The following is a 20,947-nucleotide window of genomic DNA, read 5'->3' as shown; positions in this document are numbered from 1 at the left end:
TCAAATTTTGAATTTATTTGCCTTGATTAATACTAAAGACAAAAAACATCTCTTGAAATAAAAAGTTAAGGAGAAGGGAAGGAAAATGCAGAAGAAATAGCATTTTAATACTTTTGATACTTATGTGGTGTTTCTGAAATGATACCTGCAATATATTTTGGATGGTGTTTTTATCGAGTCTGTCAAAGAACAACTCTTGGCCAAACATCTTCAAGTAACCCGATGCAAAGGGTTTGTCAGTGGGGAGTGCCTTCCAGTCTGATAGCTGCATGAGAAGAGGAAGAAAATCTGTTTCTTCATAACATTTGGGGAAACCACACTTGACAGATTTTATCTTCCCCCAGAATTTACCTTTTTTAGGATTTTCCTGAAGTCATATTTAGTCTCCCAGTCCTTGTCAGGAGAGTAACCTCTAACAAACATTTCCTGAAGTCCTTCAACTGCTATTCCCACCTGTGAGACAAAGTAAAATTGAAATGCCAGTTGGATAAAGATTATAGAAAGGTGTGAGAAGCAAACTGCAGATTCATCCAGTTACCTCTATGGGATCAGCAACTCTTCCAAGGAAATGTGTCCGCATTTGGGACACTGCCATTGTTGGAATTAAGCTTCCTGCATTATTCAGTACCAAATATTTAGCTGCCAGTCCACTCATAAGGAACTCTGTATAGAAACAGGCAGTAAAACACAGCCCAGTCAGTTTTTAAAGCCACATTTGCAGATTGATACACAATTTACTAATTGTGTAACACAACTGATACAAGATGATATGAGAAAGGCTAGAAAAATCAGCCACAAAACCAATATTATAAAACAGCCATAAACAGAATATTCTGCCTTTTTGAACTATTAATTGGCAAAATTGTAAGTCCACTGCTCAATATGCAGTGACTATGCTATTTTTCTAATTGCCTCTACTATATAATTTACATTCAGTCAGATTCTATAATATCAACCTATGAAATGCTTTTACAAGACATTGTTTAAGGCAACTTGACAAAAGAGGGGGGGTCAGAAATGAAAACAGATTTACCATCCTTTGCTAACATTATAGGAAAAATGGTACAGATGTCCTGTAAGTACAGATGGTGAGGTGGTGTAGATTTCTTTCTCAGATGACTCAGAGGCAATTTAATGTGTCTCATTCCACATGCTGTAACTCTTTACATAAAATGCACTAATTGTTAAGTAATTGTTAACTATTGTGTAAACTCAGAACAAAGGTAATTTTTATCTATTTTCTCTACTTTAGATTTATCATCTATAATGTTCTTAGGAACAGATAATCAGTGGAAAGGATAGTTACATATTCTTCCTGGACTTGGCACAGCTTTATACAGTTCTGTTATCTGAATTAAAGTAATCCCAAGGCTTTTCTAATTTTCCTTAGATTTCAAAAGGAGCAAGGGCAACACAGTATGCAGGTATATCTGTTGCACTTCCTTTCTTCCAGTGCTCCTCCTTCTTCCAACACAAGTCAGAGAACAGTGAAGTATTTGAGGATTCCCTATGTTAAGTTTCTTTTATCCTTATATTAGACATAGTCACCATATACTGATTAAATTGGCCCTAGAATTACAGCACAACCAAAATCAGCTTTCAAAATTCAGGATAACTTCAGAGCCCTGGAAAAAGTAGACCTCTAATTTCATAACCTGTATAGAAATGATTGAAATGTAGGAAATATGTTTTCAAGTGTTCACAGAATCATAGAATATTGAGTTGGAGGTAACCCATGGGGATCATCAAGTCCAACTCCTGGATTCATTATGAGAGAGAGTAAGACCTTGGCCTCTTTCCAGAAAAGGAATGACTACATTCCATTAAATTACTTAGCCAAAATTTAAAGACAAGTCTATTTTTGTTCACAAATGTGGGATCTTATGAACACTCAGGCCCATGTGATTTTTCTGGTGCCACTTTCTGTATTTCAGAAAAAATCTCATGCGTGTGTCAATAACTACTATTTTCTTATGAATTCATGCATGCCAACCGAGGCTGGGATTGGCTCTTCTTTATTCTTACACTATGTTGTTTATTATCAGATTACTGGGACTAATTTTAAATTCTAATTTCTCAGGACAGATTCCAGCTTTTCTCTAAATAAGCTTATCTAGAACAGTTCTGGGTGTTACATGGATTGGCCACTGCAATGAAATATGATACTTATAGCAAATTCATTAAAAGGTTTTTCTGTGTTTTTTTTTTGTTTGTTTGTTTTTTGTTTTTTTGGGGGGGGGAGGAGTGTATCTGTGTGTGTTTGTGTTCTAACTCAAGAAATGTTAGTTAAGAAAAAACATATTTCTTGATATTAAGTAAGAAGTGTTGCTAATAAATGATTATATAAAATTCATCAGCTTGAAGACAAAGGGGGTGTTTTCCATACTTCAGACGTTATGCAGCTCTAGTGCTGTAAGAAAATATTTACCAAAGAAGAATTCTACTAAAAGGGTCAGATGGTACACTATAGCCGCTTCAGTGTGAGAATGTGAGGGCACCTGCATGTATCTGAATAAATGTCTTGCCTCAGGGAAGATGGAAAGCAAAAATAAAGTGATCAAAGAAAGCAGCCTTTCGTACCTATGAATATTAGTACACATATTTTTATAACATAAATTTGTAAAAAAAAATGTGCATGTTGAGAGTCAGATTCTGTCAGTCTCTATATTGAGCAGTACCTGGGCTGATTTCAGTGGTAGTATGTAGACTGTGAAACACCATCCGTGGTGGCCATGTATAACAGATTGTCAATTAGAAGCATATTCATCTGACGTTAGTGACTGTCATTAAAAATTCAGCACCTAGTACCACCACAAAAAACTGTGAAGCTGAGGGCATATTTTTGTTTTTAGCAAGGAAATAGGTACAGCATTACTGCTGTCACTATGGTAACTCCGCAAGAATGGACTCACTGAAACACATTTCACCTGTGGCTAGAGGTAACAAATCATATCAGAAAGTTGGAGCCTCCTCCCACACAAGTGTGATGGAGAATGGACTTCATTTAGCCAACTGAACTATCCAGCTCTAAGCCTAGCATGTCTAGAAAGTGGTCTTGTTCCTTAGTCTTCAGGATGAGAGGCTTAAACATCCTATTTAAGTAGTATCCAAATTTCTTATACTGGTACTAAGAATTAACAATTCATTCATCTGTTGCATTTCAGGGGTACAGTCAGAACAAAATAATGCATTTTACACAGCCCCCTGCCAGCTACCCTCATCTATACTGCTCATTTCTTTCTCACTGTTCAAAAAAAATCAGGCAGCTCCATTTTAAAAGCAAAAATAAGAGAAGAAAATGAGTATCTAAGCCCTGAAACACATATCTGCTTATTACTGGAAAATGTATCTCTCTGTGTATGCATTTTAATGGTACAAAAGTTCACAAGATGTGCATTATCTACTGTATTTCTTTGGACACTCTCTGTTGCCATCTCTTAAGCAACAAGCATGTGGCATTGTGGCTGCTGTGGTATGTATTATACATATTTTTATTATAGACTCAACTAAATGGTCATATAAAAAACATGAAACAAGAAAGGCAACAATAAAATCTGTAAAAGTCTTCTGAAACCCCCTCCCATCCCCAAAAGAAAGCAAAAGTACTTGCACACTTAGCACTGCAGGTTTCAGACATTTAAGTCTCTTTTTCTATTCATAACTTTGAAAAGAATCTTTATGTGTACCAGTGGATAACAAAAGTGCGAAATACATCTATGTCCTTTAGATAAACAGCATGTGTAAGGAGGCTCTGTTTGTAGATATAATCTCCCTAGTCTGTCAGCTACATATGCCAAATCACTGAGGCTGTCATGGTCATTTACATGCAGTTGCTGAAAAAATCCCTACCGGGAAGAATTACATAAATGGAAACTGGAAATAGCTACAATTTGACCCAGCAAGGGCTGTCTTCTAATCTCGTCCTCTTTACTCTACCTACCAGTGTTCTTGATTTTTATATGTGATTCCCAGAGATGTAACTGATGTGTCTCAAAATCCCTCACATGGATCTGTGCATGCCAGTAAATAACCCTAGTAAGAAGGTATAGGAAAAACCTTCAGACAACAAACCTGAGTTAGCTGCTCATGGATGCAATGAATTGTCACAGCTGACCATTTGCAGAGTTTTATGTTTCACTGTGCCCTATTGTTGGGTGAAGAGAATTTAGCATCATATTTTAATTCAGCAAGAGTTGTATGTGTTAATCACCATTAGAAATTTATCTACTTAGTAGTAACTTAGGTCCCTCCTGTTTGGTGCTGAACAGTGTTAGGAAATTGTTAAGCATCACTGAGACTATGGCATTTTATACAGGAATATGTGCTGCACTGGCTAATGAAAATGAAGGGTTAGAGCCCCACAAGCCCTCTGGTAATTTCATACTGGCAGCATACAGTGCAAAATATACACAGGGACATAAATGCTCTAAAAATGGGGAGCACAAGATTTAGTTATTTTTTTGTTTTCCACTAAATGCAGGAGAACATAGAGGCTGCTGGCTATGTGCAACTGGACTCTCCTACTCTGTGATATATATCTATATATATACAGATAGAAATTAACTATATTTCCCCCAAAAATCTTCAGATGATTACTATAGGAGGGAAGGAGGAGTATGTACCTTACCTTTAAACATACTGAAGCGGAAAACTTTGCTGAACTGGTATCCAGATCTGTCAAATTTGGGACTTAATGCTCTGACAGCCATTCTGCAGGCAGAAGCCCTGAAAAAATTCAGCAAGCTCATTAACACCTCAATTTGTTTGTAACAAGTTCCTCATCTAGGGAAGGGAAGTAGATTTTCCTTACATCATTTGAAGATCTGGAGCTGTGCTTCTGCCCAGGGCCCTCAGGTGAGAGTAAATGAAACTTGCCACTTGCATGCTAGGATCCTTCAGCACAGCATCAGCTAATGTCATCAGGATTGGAAGACCTGGCTTAGTTTCAAGCAAAACCACTGCAGCTAACATTCGGCTTTGAGGATGAATTTTGTGATTCAGGAAAATCTCAAGGGTAATAGCCTGGACCTGAAAATAATTGGTACTTTCAGACTTAATCTGTATTTGAACATTTTGCTAATAACCTTTCATAACCAATGAATGATCTCTTAATCACTAGTACAGTAAAAATTTGTATTATTTAATTATTATGGCAACAATGTTCCTGGTTTCAGAGTTTGATGGCTGGAAGGAGTATTATGGTAATACTGATTCTTAAGCAATCAAAGCCAAGAAAACTCACTGAATAACCTCTACATCAAATCTACTTTCCCTTGTTAAGCTATAGCAAAAGATACCTGCAACATAACCAAGACAAAATCTAGATAAAAGTGATTTCAAGAACCTGTCGCATACCAGAGAAATAAATTCAGTGATCACCCATAAAGATATGCCTTAACTCAAGCCATTTGATTTTCTGGCACCCATTCTACTCGAATAACAAACAGTTTACTTCTGAAAATCTCTTTACCACGTAGGTAATTTAAAATTGTAATGTTATGCGAGAAATGTAATTTTCACAGTACTACTTGTAACTAATGTGTTTGATCTGTACAGTATTTAGTATCGAGACTAATTTTTTATTGGAACCTTTCCAGCTTACATGAGAGGAACTAAAATGTTTGCAGCTTCAAACTGATTGGGAATGGAGTAAAACCATTTTGGCACAATCCTCCGGACAATCCTGTTCTGCTTCTAATGTCTACGCCTTTTAATATAAAGTATGATTGAGAAAGCTTTATGTATTTTTCTGCAGTAGCCTCTTTCTAAATGCAACTGCTTTTTTAAATTAAAGAATAGAAATGACAGGCCATGCATTAAGTCTGTTTAATGCAAATATGGGTGTGTAGCTAGCTGCAAACCAGGGATTAAACTGACTGTTTTTTGAACAATGCAAAATCCAGTCAAAGTCATTAACCTGCTCCAGATCAATTTTCTCTAAAGCAAATGCATAGAAAATGGAACTAAACAGCAGTCTGGGTCACATGTGGAAAGCTAGGCCAAAGGACAAGCAGAGATGCAGCATTGTTTTCAAACACCAGATCAGCTTTTCCCTTCCCCAGCAAATAACCTAATTTCTACACTTACTGTCTCTCCACCCTCCCACTCCCTTTTTCCCATCTAGCTCCTGCACTCTAGTAAATTGTTTCTATATTCTGTTGCTTAAAAGCATAAACCAGCACACTGTTGTCTATGGATCAATATGTGGAATCAAGCTGGCAATCATATGCAAAAATTAATACAATGAAAAAATTAGTACAGCAGAATAGTTAATTAAAGCTTTTAATTTTACTTTTCATGTTAAGAATGGTCTCATAAAAAAATATAACAGGGAAAAAGATGTAAGGTTTTCTTTTAAAAGTGGCTTGCTTTAGGGTGAAAAATGATTGTAGTGATGTCTGTGGTGTATGAGATTATGCCCATGTAACCATTGTATGTGATGTCTAATCATTACCTCATTCAGGGACAAAAGTCACATTTAGTAAATGCTCTGTTTATGACTTAAACCCACACAATGTCTGTAAATTTGTAATTAAGATGCAAACTTCTAGTATCTATTTTCAATAAGATCTGTCTTGAATTACGATTAAATGTGACACTCAGTATTAAGTGTCAATTTTCAGAAAACCTTGTTTTGTGGTTCTCTCACATACCAAAGTTGAAGTAGCACTAAACACATTTTGGTCAATAATTCAGCTTTCTGTCTAATGTCCTTGTAAAATAAAGGTTTGCAATGGAAACACTGGTTTGTCTTCAAAAATAGGATAATGAAGACTTTAATAGGATTTCTGCCGCTTTCTGAAACACTAGAGGTTAATGTCAAAATGAATAAAACATGACAGCTCAGGAATGATGAAAGATTTTTAAAAATGCACAATGTTACAGCTATATATGAAAATAAATCCACTGTTTTCCTCTCTTCTTCTGTCATCGATTAGCTTCAATGTATTGACTTATCATAAGTGCAAAGGAAACAGCTTTGTTTTCTTACCATTTTTGGATCTCTCATGCCTATGCTTTTTAGGGCCATCACAGCAGTTGCATGGACCTTGAGGGGCAGATCTGAGGCACCAGCCGCATAGCCGGGCAAAAATTTCCTGATGTGCTTCATGCTGGCTGGATGTCCTACATTTCCAAGGGCTTTCAAGGCCAGCAAGATTTCTTCTATGTTAGATTTGCTCAGTGCCTCTCCTGCAAAGCCATGGAGTAGCTGAAAAAAAACCACACATCTGTTGAGTCCAATTCCAGCTCTTATCTACACTCCGATTGCAAGTATGTTTGAAGTTTGACTTTGATAATTTCAGCTTGTTCAATATGCTTATTTCCATGTTTTTCCCCAAATTCTTTTTTTCCCTCATGAACTGGACATTTTATTCATGGAAATATAGCCAAGAAAGTTGCTACGAACTGCTTTTTCATCACTGTGCCTTAAAGTTATTGAGTAACATTTTTAAGGACAAAATTAATGGAGAGGACATAATTCCTACTTCCTTTGAGAGTGAGTTGAACGTTGTTTGAATATCTCTGCCTATTGCTAGAGGATAGCTGCAAAAATGTGTATACAGTTTAGTCCTCCAGATCTTTAAAGAAGATTCCTCAGGATGTGTCAGGGGTGGTGTTCTTCAATGTAGCTCTAACAACAACCTTTTAGTGTGCAGTAATAGCTGGGATTCTCATGCACAACTGGATCACACTTGTATTTACAAGGTAAGATTAGAAATAGTTGTCTGTATGTTCTGATTATGGGAAAATAACTATATCCTAGCAGAAAGCTTTTGCAATGCAAAGCAATTAAAAAAAAATCAAACCAAAAAACAAGCAAACAAAAATAAAACCCACATAAAAACCATCTCTAGGAAAGAAGCACAAGATATTGTAGAATATTTTAAACATGGTCCTGTGCTATAAAATATCACATTTGAGATTCATTGGCAGTGCAGAAACAGTGCATTTGATATTATTAATCTAATGAAATTATGAAATGTGTTGAATAAGCCTACACAATCATTCACTTTGGGAAAGAATTTCCACTTCCTGGCACAAGGTTTCTGCGATTTTATTAACTCAAGAGGATTGGTGGCAACCATAACACAGGGTATGGACATAGGAACAGCAGCCGTGCCTGTGTACTACAGGAAAAATTAATGGGAGACAGAATATTTTGGGAATGCCCTGCTTGTACTGAGGGTGGGGGACTTGTCAGTAACCAAGAGTGAGGATACCTATTTCCCTTTTCCTGGCCAGGTGGACAACCACTGTAAAGCATAATGTACATCTCTAATGCGGAAATGATATTTATTGTCTATTTAAACTGTTTTCAGGCATGTTAACTAAAAGTAGTGCAGAACAGGAATGATATTCCTGTTATTAAAACCTTACACTCTACCTGGATTACTAGGCACTGTTTCTGGCTGAAAAATATCTGGGCTACACAGCTTTGGACAAAACCCTGGGCTTTCGTGTCATTTAGTTGATATATCTGTTAAGCATCTATATTTAGCAGTATTTCAGAGCGGTGCTGTGGGACTTCATTAATAGTCAGCAATAAAGCAGAGATACTCAGAAAGTGCCATGAATTATATGCTGCTTCTTCTCACTTTCTTTCGTGTGTTAATCTAAAGATAAAAATGCTGTATTTAACCAACTGGGGTTCTTTTCCCCCAAGGAAACACTGCACTGAAGTGAAATAAGATTTCTGAATAACGAAGAAAGTACTCAAGGCTTAATTTTTCTTTTAAATGATACATAAAAATCCGGTTACCTGGAGACATTCAGAGCAGGAGTCTGATGAAGAGCACTGTTTGTGGCACAGTGATGCATAGCTGAGGTGGCAAACCTTTCCGAGTACACTACTTGAGCGTGGACAATGTTTTTTCACAATGAGCTGGGGAGAAATTAATAGTTTGTCACCACCAGTAGTGAAGGGTAACAGCATTAGAAACTGTTTCTTCCAAATACAAGACAATACCAGCGTTTTTAGATTTTCGTATCTATGAATTTATAGTCAATTAGTGAATAGTGTTATGTTTGACAATGCAGTTGTAAAGTAATTCCAAGTAACTTCTGAAAGGCAGATCTGTTGCTTTTACAGTGTTTTAAATATAAAATTGGAATGGACCATAATCCAAAGGGATAAAATCAGCCAGTTATGAAATGAGTGGATTGTTAATTGGGCACACATTAGTCAAAAAAATGTTCTTCATAGATGTATCTACATAAGCCTCACCAATAGATACAAACATTGCAGTCAATTGTGGATGGACCTAGTAGTTTGGGCTACCATGAATATTTCATTTAAATCATGGAGATGGCAGGAAGCAACAACATACTACCTCTTTGAGTGAAAAGCATAGCATTACCACACAGCTATGCCCAGGATGTCATAGCTTTTACAGCAGGCAAAACTCTAACCTAGGTAAAAACCATGATTCTCAGTGTAGATAAATACCTGCTTTTGCGGGCAGAATTAGACATGGCAGAAGAGGGAAAAATTGAAAAAATGACTAAACTTCTCTGATGTAGGCTCTATATTGGCATAATTCCCTTGATTTCCACAGATCTGCTCTGATTTATATCCATCCTGCTAGGTCAGTTAGGACAAATCCATGTTTATGACAAATATGTATTTCTTACTCCCTAGTCTTTGTAAACACTCCAAGAGAGATCCAATCTGATGTAACTACAAAGCACATTTGAACAAATGAAGACTAGAGATCAGCTTACAACAACCACCTCTGTCACAGGAAGGTATTTTACTCTCTTTTCTGTTTTATTCTGGATTAATTTTTGCCCTCTTGGTTTGCATTCTCCTTCCCCTGAGACACTCAGGAAATAAACTCCTTTCAACCTCACCAGAGGATATAAAACCTTTGTATTTTCAAAGCCCTTGCAATCTTGTCAAAGGAATAAATATAGCAGATGCTAAAATCAGTGTGATTTGAGAGTGTTTAAAGAATCGTACCGTAGCTTCTTCCATCACGTCTTGAGTTGGTGAGCTTGAATGGAAAGCTATAAGCACTGTCTGAGCCATTTCCCAGTTGGTGAGCTCTTGCCTTTCCATTTTATGCCTCAAGAATCTCAGTGAACGGTGACTGGCTGCTGCATGAAGAAAATCCAAAATGTAGTTCCTGGAATGGGAAAAGCAATTTTCCAGATTTACATTTGAACACAATCATTCCAGATGGCTTCCAACAAAGTTTCCCAGCAGAAGAATAACCACTTTTATTCTTTGTACCTGTATGCTAGCTGATTTGAGAACTGTTTCCATATCGACTCATAATTCTCTTCATTTGCAGCACGGAAGAGGTGAATAAGCTTGAGGGCTTTTGCTGGTGCATCACTGGGAAGCTGTTCATATGTAGTCTCTACTAAGTCTCGCAGGCTTTCCTCTATCTGTGGGAGGATTCAACTGCATTAAACTTATATTTTTTCCCCACATTTACTGACTCTAATCTCCAGCCAAAATTCTCTCTGTGGCTAAACTTTACCTGGCTTCCAACATCTTTTATTTTGAGTAAGTGGACAGGAAACTGAAGCAATTCACTGTCAAACTGGTACTGAAGTGGTCCACGTTTCTGGAATTCTTTTGATGGAATTTCTGCCACTCGCTTTTGCACGTCAATCAATGTAAGTTTCTGCCTGAAATAGAGGAAACCAGAGAGAGAACCTATGAAGATGTTGAGTACCAATCCTAAAGAACACATTGTTTCTGCCTCTCTGCACTGCCATGCGGCTGTTTTTTTTTTTTTTCCTTCCTTTTTTCTTTCTTTTTTTTTTTTTTTTTCTGAATGGTTTTATTATTGAGGGGTAAAGTTATTTACAAGCTGATGAATTAGTATACAGTGCTCAAAACTTTTCTGAGAAAGTGTGCTTTTACTCAACAGGGCTCAGATCAGAGCCAGCTTTTGCCTTCCTTTGGGAATTACATGGCCTGAGAATTTAAGGAAAATGTGCGAGGTGAGAAACTGTGGCCTGAACAAGATCATAGGAATTGTGTGTTGAGACCTAATGAGTAAATAAATAAAAATGACTGATGAGAAAGATCTTCTTTAATTATAACTCAGTTTAAACCTTTTAAGAAGTTCATAAAAGTTTTCACATATATGTGCCTCCTAGAAACTCCAAAGCAAATTAAAAATAGTTAGAAACAAGAAGAAATATTAGTCTTTTTACTTGCACTCTCCCAATTCTCTCTTCACTTTGCCTGGAAAGCTGAATGCCCTGGGGATCACAGAAGATAAAAGGTTCTCATGAAGTTCACAATTGGATTTCCTACTTGAAGAGGGCCAGATGTATTCAGGATTACTTTCTAGAAAAATACTCAAGTTTCTGGAAATTTTTCAGAGTACCATAAATTTTTTCTTAATTAAATATAATTCTGATGAGAGAATATCTTTGTAAACAGTTCCTATCTGTGCTGAATTTTCAACTAAATACGTGTTCTATCACATCAATTATGTTTAAAATAGGTCATTTAGGACACAATAATGATGTTAAGCATTTGTATTTAACAACTGAAAATATTCCAAAAGCAATATTATCGTACTATGCAGCATTTCAAAATCTCTAGAAAATTGGCTTGTTTATCTTAGAATCTCTACAATGATCTTCTGTATCATTTCTATCTACTTCTTCCATATGGATTACAGAGAAATGCTGCCGAAAACATCAGAGAACCATTTTGCAGACAAGCCACTAGAATTTGAATAGAAATCACTACAGAATCAGCAGATATTTTTCTCTCTGTTGAAGTTTTACACAATATTGTTCAATGGGCATTTGGATTAGAAAGTATAATATCAGGTACATATTGACAGAATTAACTCCCCCTTCAAAAGCATGATGAATCTGTTATGTCTCCATCTTTACTGTTTTGGGAAGAGATATATCTTCATAGAATAGATGGGAAAATGTTAGACACTGAAGGGAAGAGCAAACGAATACTAAAGATAGGCTTAAAATGATGCTGAAGAGTCTTATGCTGAAGTGGACAGAAAAATCAGCTCCAAGTGTTTTAAATCCTTGATGATTTCTCTCTTTACTTATTTTACACAGAGTGCATTGCAAAATTAACTTCTGAAAACCTACGTGACAAATCAATATCTTCTGAGCTACCTTATATTTGGCTCCTTCTGGTAGGCAATACAGGAAAGCCAGAGAAAAGGTGGAAGAGTAAAGGTACTACCCTTTCTGGATGCTCTGAACCTCAAGAAGAATAGGATGACAGTCTATGCAGGCTTACAGAGTGACCTTAAATCAACAAAGTCAAACACCAAAAATCTAGGGGCTTGAGCTAAAAATTAGCAAAGGTTTCAATTTCAGACAACAATATTCTTTCTCATTTTGCCTCAAACCTGTTCAAGAACTATGCAAAATTTGCTGTGGAAAAGCAAATACATATTACACTTCGTGTTCTCAATCTTTTTGCAATAAAATACAATTTCCTATTAATAAATAGTTTTGATGGAAATTTTGCAAGCTGCCACAGTACTTAAGAAGTATTTCAGAATCCAAAGTCCTATCTAGCTTTCTTGTGAACTAGTCTCCAGGGTCTCTTACTGCATTATTATTTTCTAGGGAACTCTGTTTTAGTGAGTAACTGTCTTTCAAAGTATTTTACTACAAATATATTAGTTCACAGTTTTTCAGATGGAATTACATTTGTTTTGGCTTTTATGACATAAATCAAATATCCCTGAGAAATAAAATAGTCAAACTCTGCCAAGTTTAGCTAACAAAGTTTGGATAGTGATGTGCATGTTTCAGATTTACAACAAAGAGTGAAGGTTGTTTTTATGAACTGTTCGGGGTTTCATGTAATTAAATACTAGCAAACAATAGGACACAGAAGTAAAGGTTTTATTACAGTTATGGAGTTTGACCAGACTACTGAGATGCTGAGTTAGCTGCTGAATTAAAGGCATATGTACAGTACCTTGCTTCCACCATAACATTTCCTCCTGTCATCTCATTGAAAGGTGCAAACTGGTGGATTTCCTCGACATTAGCTTGTGTGATTACAGCTTCATTACGAGCGTATTTAATTTTGTAATTATAAGTAGCAGTTGCCCGGGAATTCTTGTTTCTCTTTATAACAAACAAACAACAGACAAAACAACATCAACAACAATAAAGAACATAGAAAATTGTTTATCTTCTAAATTCTATGCCTAGAAGCTATTACATCATCACCCATTTCAAGCCACTTATTTTCCACTGCTGTTTTGCTCAGTGACAACTCAGTGCCTGCACACTTCTACGGGAGAGGTCAGGCACGCTGCTTGGATCATTCATTTTTACCACTAAGTGTTAGCTGCTTTCTTTCCTTTCCCAAATGTAAGTCAGTCACTATTCCCTTGGGAAACAGACATATTTTCTGAGCAGAGCAGCGGAAAAATTTACACAATTTCTTACATCAAAGAGAGAATTTTAATAAGGTGCAGAAGTACCTATCTTGAATAGTAGAAACTGCACACCATGCTTAGCTTTTCTTTTTTTTTTTTTGTCCTAACAGAAGAGGTAAATTAACTCATGCTGATAATTAATGGTTTCCAAGCCAGCCCGCTAAACTCAGTTGAGTTATGCCTATAGTACACAACAATCTGTAGCATGGACCTCTGCTGTCCTGTGGATTTCATTTTCATACCGAAAAAAATGCCAGTTACTAGATGGAACAGATCTGATCTGATACCTTCTCTCAGTCTAGGTATTAGAAAGCAGATGTCAAATTACCCTCTGTATAAGAATATAAAATATGCGAACAAAATACCTGCTGACAGGTCTGGCATGGCTGAGTGTATGCTGAACCTGTGACCACTTGGACTTTCTCTTCACAACTGTTCAGATCCTTGGATTTGGTCACATAGACTAGGTTTGCTTTCTTGTTTTCCTGAATTGCATATGTTGTGTTACAAATACCTCCGATCCCAGCCTGTCAAAAATAAGAATGTGATCAGAGAAGTTTACACCTCCACAAAGTTCCATCAATTCTTCACGTAGACTCTCTTGCTTAATTCAGAATTTTCACAATTCCTGATGGAAATGCATACTTTTTATTTCTTTATTTTTTTTATATTTCATTTATATGAGATTTGGAGCCTCAGAAAAGATAGGTAGTGATTTCCAGTTAGAGCTGTTGATTATGAAATATGATTTGAGGAATATTAATAAAAAGTGCCAGAATAATGTGATCATTCAGAATAAAAATCGCAACAGCAAAGTATTTTAAAGATAGAGATGACATTCTTCCCTTAAAATTTGCTTTTATAGACAGTTTATAAATGCCTATGGAACAGGCCTTGGAATATCAGATCATCTGTCACAATATGAACAGCAAGAATTAAAAAGAATTTCAGGATAGCAGAGTTTTGATTGTAGATTTTCTTGAGTTTGCAGTTTTAGTTCAGACTTTCAATAATATTTCAAGCATATATATTTATAAGAGCTCTTAAATCACCTCAGTCAGAGCAGGGGTTTTGGAGAGGGAAATATTTGATTGCATTTTAGAAGGAAGGGTTATTTTCATGATTTTTTTATTGTTATTGATAGCTTAGGGACTCCAGAGAGCAGCTCAGGGCTATGTCAGAACAGCAAAATGGTCACGTGCTGGTTGCAAGGCAAGACATACCCACTCTATCTTTAATTTAGCAACATTCCTGAAAAAAAAGTGGCTTTAGGAAAGGCTAGGACACAGAGTCAATCTTTCCAAAAGGTTTGAGACTGCAAATACAAGTGTGGGGCTCCCCTGCAGACTGCAAGCTGAAGTAGAGAGATATAACTTTTAACGAGGACATGCAGCCCATAGATCTTGGTGGGATGAATTAAGACTCATGTATTACAGGATTTCTAGGGCAGCACAGATACACTTGCCCTACACACTGTAGGCTGTGAAGTAGAATTGCCCAGCATAGTCCTTTAAACCAGTCTGCAACTTATTTTTTGGGACTAATAATGTTTCTCTTCCTTTCCAGTGTGACTTGAGATTGTCAAGTGAGGGTGCCAATGCTCATTAATCAGTTGCTGTTCAAGAAAAACAAAGAACATTTGGAAACTATTTTAGGAAGTGAACTCACATATACTGTTCAGCTATGAGAGAAGGACGTATTGCTACCTGAATTAAAAATAATGAAGATGTAGAACTAGATATGGGAAAGTAGCACTGCAGGATTTTTTTTAATGTGCAACAAGCAGTGTGAAGATATTAAGTCATGTACCTCATTTTCCAGAAAAAAACCTCTATCCATATGAAGATACATTTCTTTAAAAGTTAGCTATTCTGGTCTGCATTTTCAATAAGGACAACATGAGAGGATAGTAATTTCAAGCTTTTCTGCTGATCTCTGAATCACATGAAGTCTAATCAATGTTAAAATATGGTTTTAGAAAAACTAAACACATTGCAATTTTTATAGTGAACAGCAATATTGGATGGTTTATCTTGACTAAGATATAAAAATCTGAAAAAGACTGGAAATTCCAACAGAGTACCAACTGAAGCTGTCAAAGCTATTATAGTAATATCATAGTGCATATTCTGTTTCCCTCCTAATAGAGGAGCTAGAAGAGATTAAAGTATATATGATTGGTTAAAAAGTCAAATAACTGTTTTTAGCTTGAATTTTGCATTGTATGTTTAATACTGTATTCAAATTTTATGTAAGCTTCAGCTTTCAAAGTAATAAACTTTCGGAATCACAAGCCAGATTTTCTAAGATTCTAATGCTGCAAATGCATTTACTGAAATACTTTCACCAAACAAATTAAAAATCTGCTCTTCTGTTGTCCTGTTTAGCTACAGCTCCATCAAATATTGTTCCATGAGAGTAACCTAATGCTGATTACCCAAGCTTAGATGTTTCTTCTTATAGAAGTTTACACCTGAATTTAGAAAATAAAATAGAAGAATCTGATATTTTATCTATTCATACAGCAACCACAATGGCTAAGACGAAATGCTCACCTCCTGTAAACTGTATGAATGCTGCATCTTCTTCATACTGAGCTCCAGCATATTGAGAATTCCTCTGTAGATGTTCAGACCATCATTCGAGACAGAATCAGGAGCCATAAGGTTTCCAATGTGGCCATTGCTATACTCAAACTTTATAGGATGACTAAGTTGTCCAGTTAGTGCCTGAGTCAGTTTGAGTGATCGAGAGAATGAGCTTGTAGGCCAGATGCCATTGTACTCTGCTGCTTCAATGGAGTGAATCTAGAAAAACAGGGTAAATATAGTTTCTTTTAAAATTTTTCATTTAGTCTTTTGCCAATCCATGTAAGCAGCTGAAGTTTTACTTGCTTCAAAAATACACTTTTAAATAACATAAAGGCTCTACAAATGGAAAACCTGAGGATGTCATTTAGAGTAATTGATATAAACATACATATTTCCATATTTAAAAGGATATAGAATTTACAAGGATATAGAAGAGAGTAATTTAAATAACTGTTATATTTCCAAATTCATGACACTCTACTTTTTTGCAGTGATAATCCATATTGCCAAAGGTCAACTCATATGAAGAAATAAACCAGAGAAGCAGGTTGCTACTCAAAGTAGTACAGAAGATCTGCAGGAAAACGCAGGAAAAAGTTAATGTTGCATAAAGCATCATTAACTCCTGTTGTGAACTCTGTCATCTCTCTTGTTGGGGTCACAGAGCACAGACAGCAGTCAGAAACTAATAACAACATGGCTGGTGGGCCAGCCAGATAGTCATAATTAGTTAGAGTAGCAGAGAGCAGATTACAAAAATTGTCCTTCCTTACATGTTTTGCAGTGGTGTGGCAGAGCCAAAGGCTTAGGCACTGGCTCCAGCCCTGCTCCACACTTCATACTCTAGCCTCAACCTGCGGCACATCCAGGCAAGTAGAAAGTTGTACTAAACTGTGCATAACTCAAATGATTTCTGCCCCATGGGAACAGGGCATGTTTAGCTTAGTGTCTCAGAGGACCCTTCACTCCTATATGTTTTGACAATTTAAAGAGGCTTTTCTCTGACACCTTAGGCAGGCAATGTGATTCAAGCCATGGATTAATTTCTCAGAAAGCCACACAAACTAAATCTTCATACAGTAAGTCACTGGAGACTGCACTTTCATATTTATTTTTGTTATTGTTGGTGGAGATCACTGCCAACTCCAGTAACTGAAGCTTACAGAGGAGGCTGTTACGGAGTAAATCTCTTATGTTGCCTCTTGGACATGCTTCCGGCATGTTGCATTCGGGCAGATCTGGGACTGCTCTGCAGGGTCAGTGCAAGGCAGTTTTTCCCAGCCCTCAGGGCCCAAGCAGGCCTTATGTTGTCTACTTGGTTTTGAACACAGCTGGCAATTCTTACTTGTGTGTTTGTGATGAAAAAATTGTCAGCTGGGACCAGGTACCACAGCTTTTTACTTGGGCTAAATGAGAACTAGTAGGCTACGGATGAAAGATTAATTCCCTGAACTGTCCCTACTAACAGTCTAATTTAAATATAACAGCAGCAAAGTAAACTGCACTGGGAGCAGACGGGAATAAAATGTATTGTTACCTTTCACTTAGAACTTGCCCCAAAATCTTGTGACTTTTTTTTGTTTTCTCATCCTTTTCTTCCCCAAAAGTATTTAGATTTGAAACAAATATTTTCACAAGTTTACTGGGGCAGGTGAAGCATTGTTGGAAGGTTTTAGGGAGCAGGAGTCAATTTTGGGGGAAGACTCAGCATACTGAGAATCATTTTAACATGGAGGACAGGGGGCGAAGACAAAAATTCTGTCCCCGCTGTGGCAAGGAAGTCTTCTACTCACCAGTACAGATTTGTGACTTTTATTTCCTTGGGGTTTTTTTTGGAAAAAAAAAAAAAAAATCCAGCCATTTGCAAAGGTCATGGAAAAGCAATGTGTCCTGTCTAGCTCTATTATAATTTGAACTTATAGAAATACCTAGTCCCAGAAGGCTAATGCAGGCTGAAAGGCTAGAGAATGTACAGGCATTTATCAGACATTCACCAGTCTTTTTAATCTGCATTTTTTCAATTTGCCAAATAAAAGCTTTTAAAAAGATCATTTTTCTTCCACATGCATAGAAGACTGAGTTTGTGTAAAGCAATTGAGGGGTGCTTTTCAATCCATTCATTAGAAACTCATATAGGCTTCTGTTAAAGTCAAAAACATTTTTCACATAATCAGAACTCTTAGCAATTACTCAGCATGCAATAAAAATATACAATTGAGGATGACAAAGGATGTCATCTGGGACCCTGCAGAAAAAGAAGCCACCAGATTACATTAATTATGCTAAATATTGAATCACATCCAGCTACTGTCGTATGTTTTATTGCCTTTCGTTTGCTGGCTACGAAATCAGTTGATTAAATAATCCTAGGTTGTACAGTTTGGAACAATTGGATTGATCCAATAACAAATTATTGTGTATTTCAAATTACATTCCATTGTCTCCCTAGCCACAAAGCAGAAGAAATCCTTCAAGCCCAAGGTTGGCTTGAGCTGAGAATTACCTGGCAAAGTGCAAATAGAATTTAGAGCACTGAATAAAAAAACAGTAGTGTTAGTTACATTCTGCCTGAGTAAGCACAACATATGATGAAACTTAATTACTTCCCAAAAGCTTAAAAAAAAAACAAACAAACTGGTATCAAGAGAATTTTACCTTTCAAATTGAATAAATTTTCTTACCCTAATAAGACAAAGTTTTGGTCCAATACCACTAATTTCCACTTCACTTCTTATCCTTATTCCAGCTCTTGCAAGTCCTTTCTCTGGAATTCCACTGAGAAATATGCTTTCATGATTGTATCTATAAAACTTACTTTCACCAAAATCAAGCCCTGCAAAGAAATGTTTTTCATAAAACATTATAGAGAACATATTAAAATACCTGTATTAGAATATGTAGAACAAAAATGATAAATCTGTTCATTTTTATATTGCACCTGAGGAAAATTAGCTGCTGTAAAATTGTATTAAACATTGATATACTTTTCAGATTCTATTTTGAATTTCACTCATTATAATTATAGTGGCTGATAGGAAAATTACTTACGGTAATTAAGATGCTGGCTCCCTGAAAGAGAAGGAGGGAAAAAGAAGCAATAAATGACAAAGCAAAAATAATTCCAAATGTTAATGTATTTTAGTGTAAAAGGCTGTATATCATCTTGTACATATGGCATAAGTCTTTCCAATTAACTTTACTTGTAATTCAACATGTACCCAAAAGTATCTTTTACTAAACAACTTTTGTAAGCAAATTATACTGAGATTCTGAAACATTCTCCTGAAACTGTCATATAAAGTTTATTAAAACAGATAAGTTACTTACCCACCAGGGTTACAACCAGGGCTAACGTTAAGCCCCTCATGGTGGGGATAAAGTAGAATTGAACATGCTGATTTCCCTTTTATAAAGGCATGTGCTATCACATGTCCCTTTTGGCATGTTGGTTTGACAAATAAATGCATTTTAGAATGGGTATTGATCAATCAAAAAACAAACATTCCTGAGGGCATAGATGCTGACAACTTCAAATCACGAGGTGATTTCAACTTTCTATGTGAAATAGAAATTTTGCTTTTGAAATATCTTGCTTTCTACTTTTTTCCAGTTTCCCTACATGTAGCCATAAAGTAAAACTATCATTAAAATATAAAGTTAAATAATAAAGTACCTTAACAATAACACTATTAATTGAACTTTTCTCTAGTTGTACCTTTTTTGACCTAATAATTTTAACTTGCTAACAAGTCAAAATCACATCTTTGAAGATACTCATTGCTTTGTCACATCACAACTCTGCTTTTAGAGAAGAATTTGTAATTGATTTTACATACTTAAGATTGAGATAGCACTAACCTCATAGTCATGCAATGAGAAGTTGTCTTTCCATGCTTTCCTTCAGGGTTCTCTTTGCATGCATTTCTTCCTGCCCACACCTGGGAAGTGTGATCTCCACATTTGTTTCTGGCTACTGGTCAAAGAATGTTCTTTGACAACAGGAGAGAAATTAATTTCTGCATTTATGAAAACAATGCAATAAAGTTATAGTTCCAGAAGGATCTCAGGGAGGTGGGAGCCTCACATTCTTCTCAGCGACTTCTCAGCTGGTTTTTGCTGCTGGGGAAGATGTACCCAGAATTTCTCACTTCTAATATTTAGACCAATCCTTAGCAAAACTAATTCAGTAGCAAGTTCACTCTCTAACTTCAGTTATACATATTTCTTTTAAATGTTTAATATTAGTTAGAATTTAAGCTTGTCTTTTGCTCAAATGGTAAATTAAATATCAAATACAGCCCACCTGGATGAAAGGGGTTATTGAAGGGTCAGGAAAGATAGTTCAGGAATGCGTATCTGGTATTTTCTTGAGGCTGTGGAAAGTACAACATCTGTGCCAGTAATGCACATTGCCAGGCATAGCTGAACTCTATCCTCCCAGAAGAGAGGAAGGCTTTATTTGTTGTTGCTATTCATCAGAAAGGAGAAGGGTGAAATCAGAGCTCGGGTCCTGAGGCTTCCACCATCAAGGCCTGAGAATACTCTTACCGTTGGCCCCATCCAAAAGTCTCTTAACTGAATTACTTCATTTGCTTGGAGTGATTCCACCTGACTAAGGAATAATGCAGTTCATTACTGCAGAGTCAGCACACCTGAGCTTGGTTTATGGTGGAAGGTGACAGCTACGCTGGGCACCTGGTTGGCCAGGCCATGCTGGTGGGCACAGTGGGGGGCAGTCATCAGAGGAATGAGGGCAGCCTCAACTGGGGCCTTTGCTGCCCACACCTCCAAAAATCCTGAGAGTTTCTGTGCAGTAGCTCTCTTCCATGAGGGGAAAGACATCTATCTTGATGAGTAGTCAGGTCTTCTGTGGAATGGAATGTGTGTCTAATAAAATATTGAAAAATATATGATAAATATATGAACTGTTACTAGAGATTAATAATTGGTGCA

At 36.5% G+C, this 20,947-nt stretch overlaps 1 protein-coding gene across 1 annotated transcript in view; it reads right to left on the bottom strand.

The window, feature by feature from the left end:
* LOC116236214 (vitellogenin-1) overlaps positions 1-19,361 on the bottom strand; it is a 41,737-nt gene extending 22,376 nt beyond the window's left edge. Inside the window, exons 1-16 of the mRNA XM_031604782.2 lie at positions 19,322-19,361; positions 19,043-19,063; positions 18,676-18,827; positions 15,959-16,210; positions 13,769-13,930; positions 12,935-13,086; positions 10,488-10,638; positions 10,235-10,392; positions 9,962-10,127; positions 8,762-8,884; positions 6,992-7,210; positions 4,811-5,028; positions 4,628-4,725; positions 539-663; positions 352-453; positions 146-265 (exon numbers count right to left, since the gene is read on the bottom strand). Of these exons, the coding sequence (XP_031460642.2) occupies positions 146-265; positions 352-453; positions 539-663; positions 4,628-4,725; positions 4,811-5,028; positions 6,992-7,210; positions 8,762-8,884; positions 9,962-10,127; positions 10,235-10,392; positions 10,488-10,638; positions 12,935-13,086; positions 13,769-13,930; positions 15,959-16,210; positions 18,676-18,827; positions 19,043-19,063; positions 19,322-19,361 (2,259 nt within the window). The remainder of the gene's footprint in view (positions 1-145; positions 266-351; positions 454-538; positions 664-4,627; positions 4,726-4,810; positions 5,029-6,991; positions 7,211-8,761; positions 8,885-9,961; positions 10,128-10,234; positions 10,393-10,487; positions 10,639-12,934; positions 13,087-13,768; positions 13,931-15,958; positions 16,211-18,675; positions 18,828-19,042; positions 19,064-19,321) is intronic.
* Between the last annotated feature and the right edge of the window lie 1,586 nt (positions 19,362-20,947).

The sequence above is a fragment of the Phasianus colchicus genome, chromosome 9 (genome assembly GCF_987193195.1).
Source record: "Phasianus colchicus chromosome 9, bPhaCol1.hap1.1, whole genome shotgun sequence".
NCBI lineage: Eukaryota > Metazoa > Chordata > Aves > Galliformes > Phasianidae > Phasianus > Phasianus colchicus.
The sequence above is the reverse complement of the archived record's forward strand: the minus strand, read 5'-3'. Positions and strand labels throughout refer to the sequence as shown.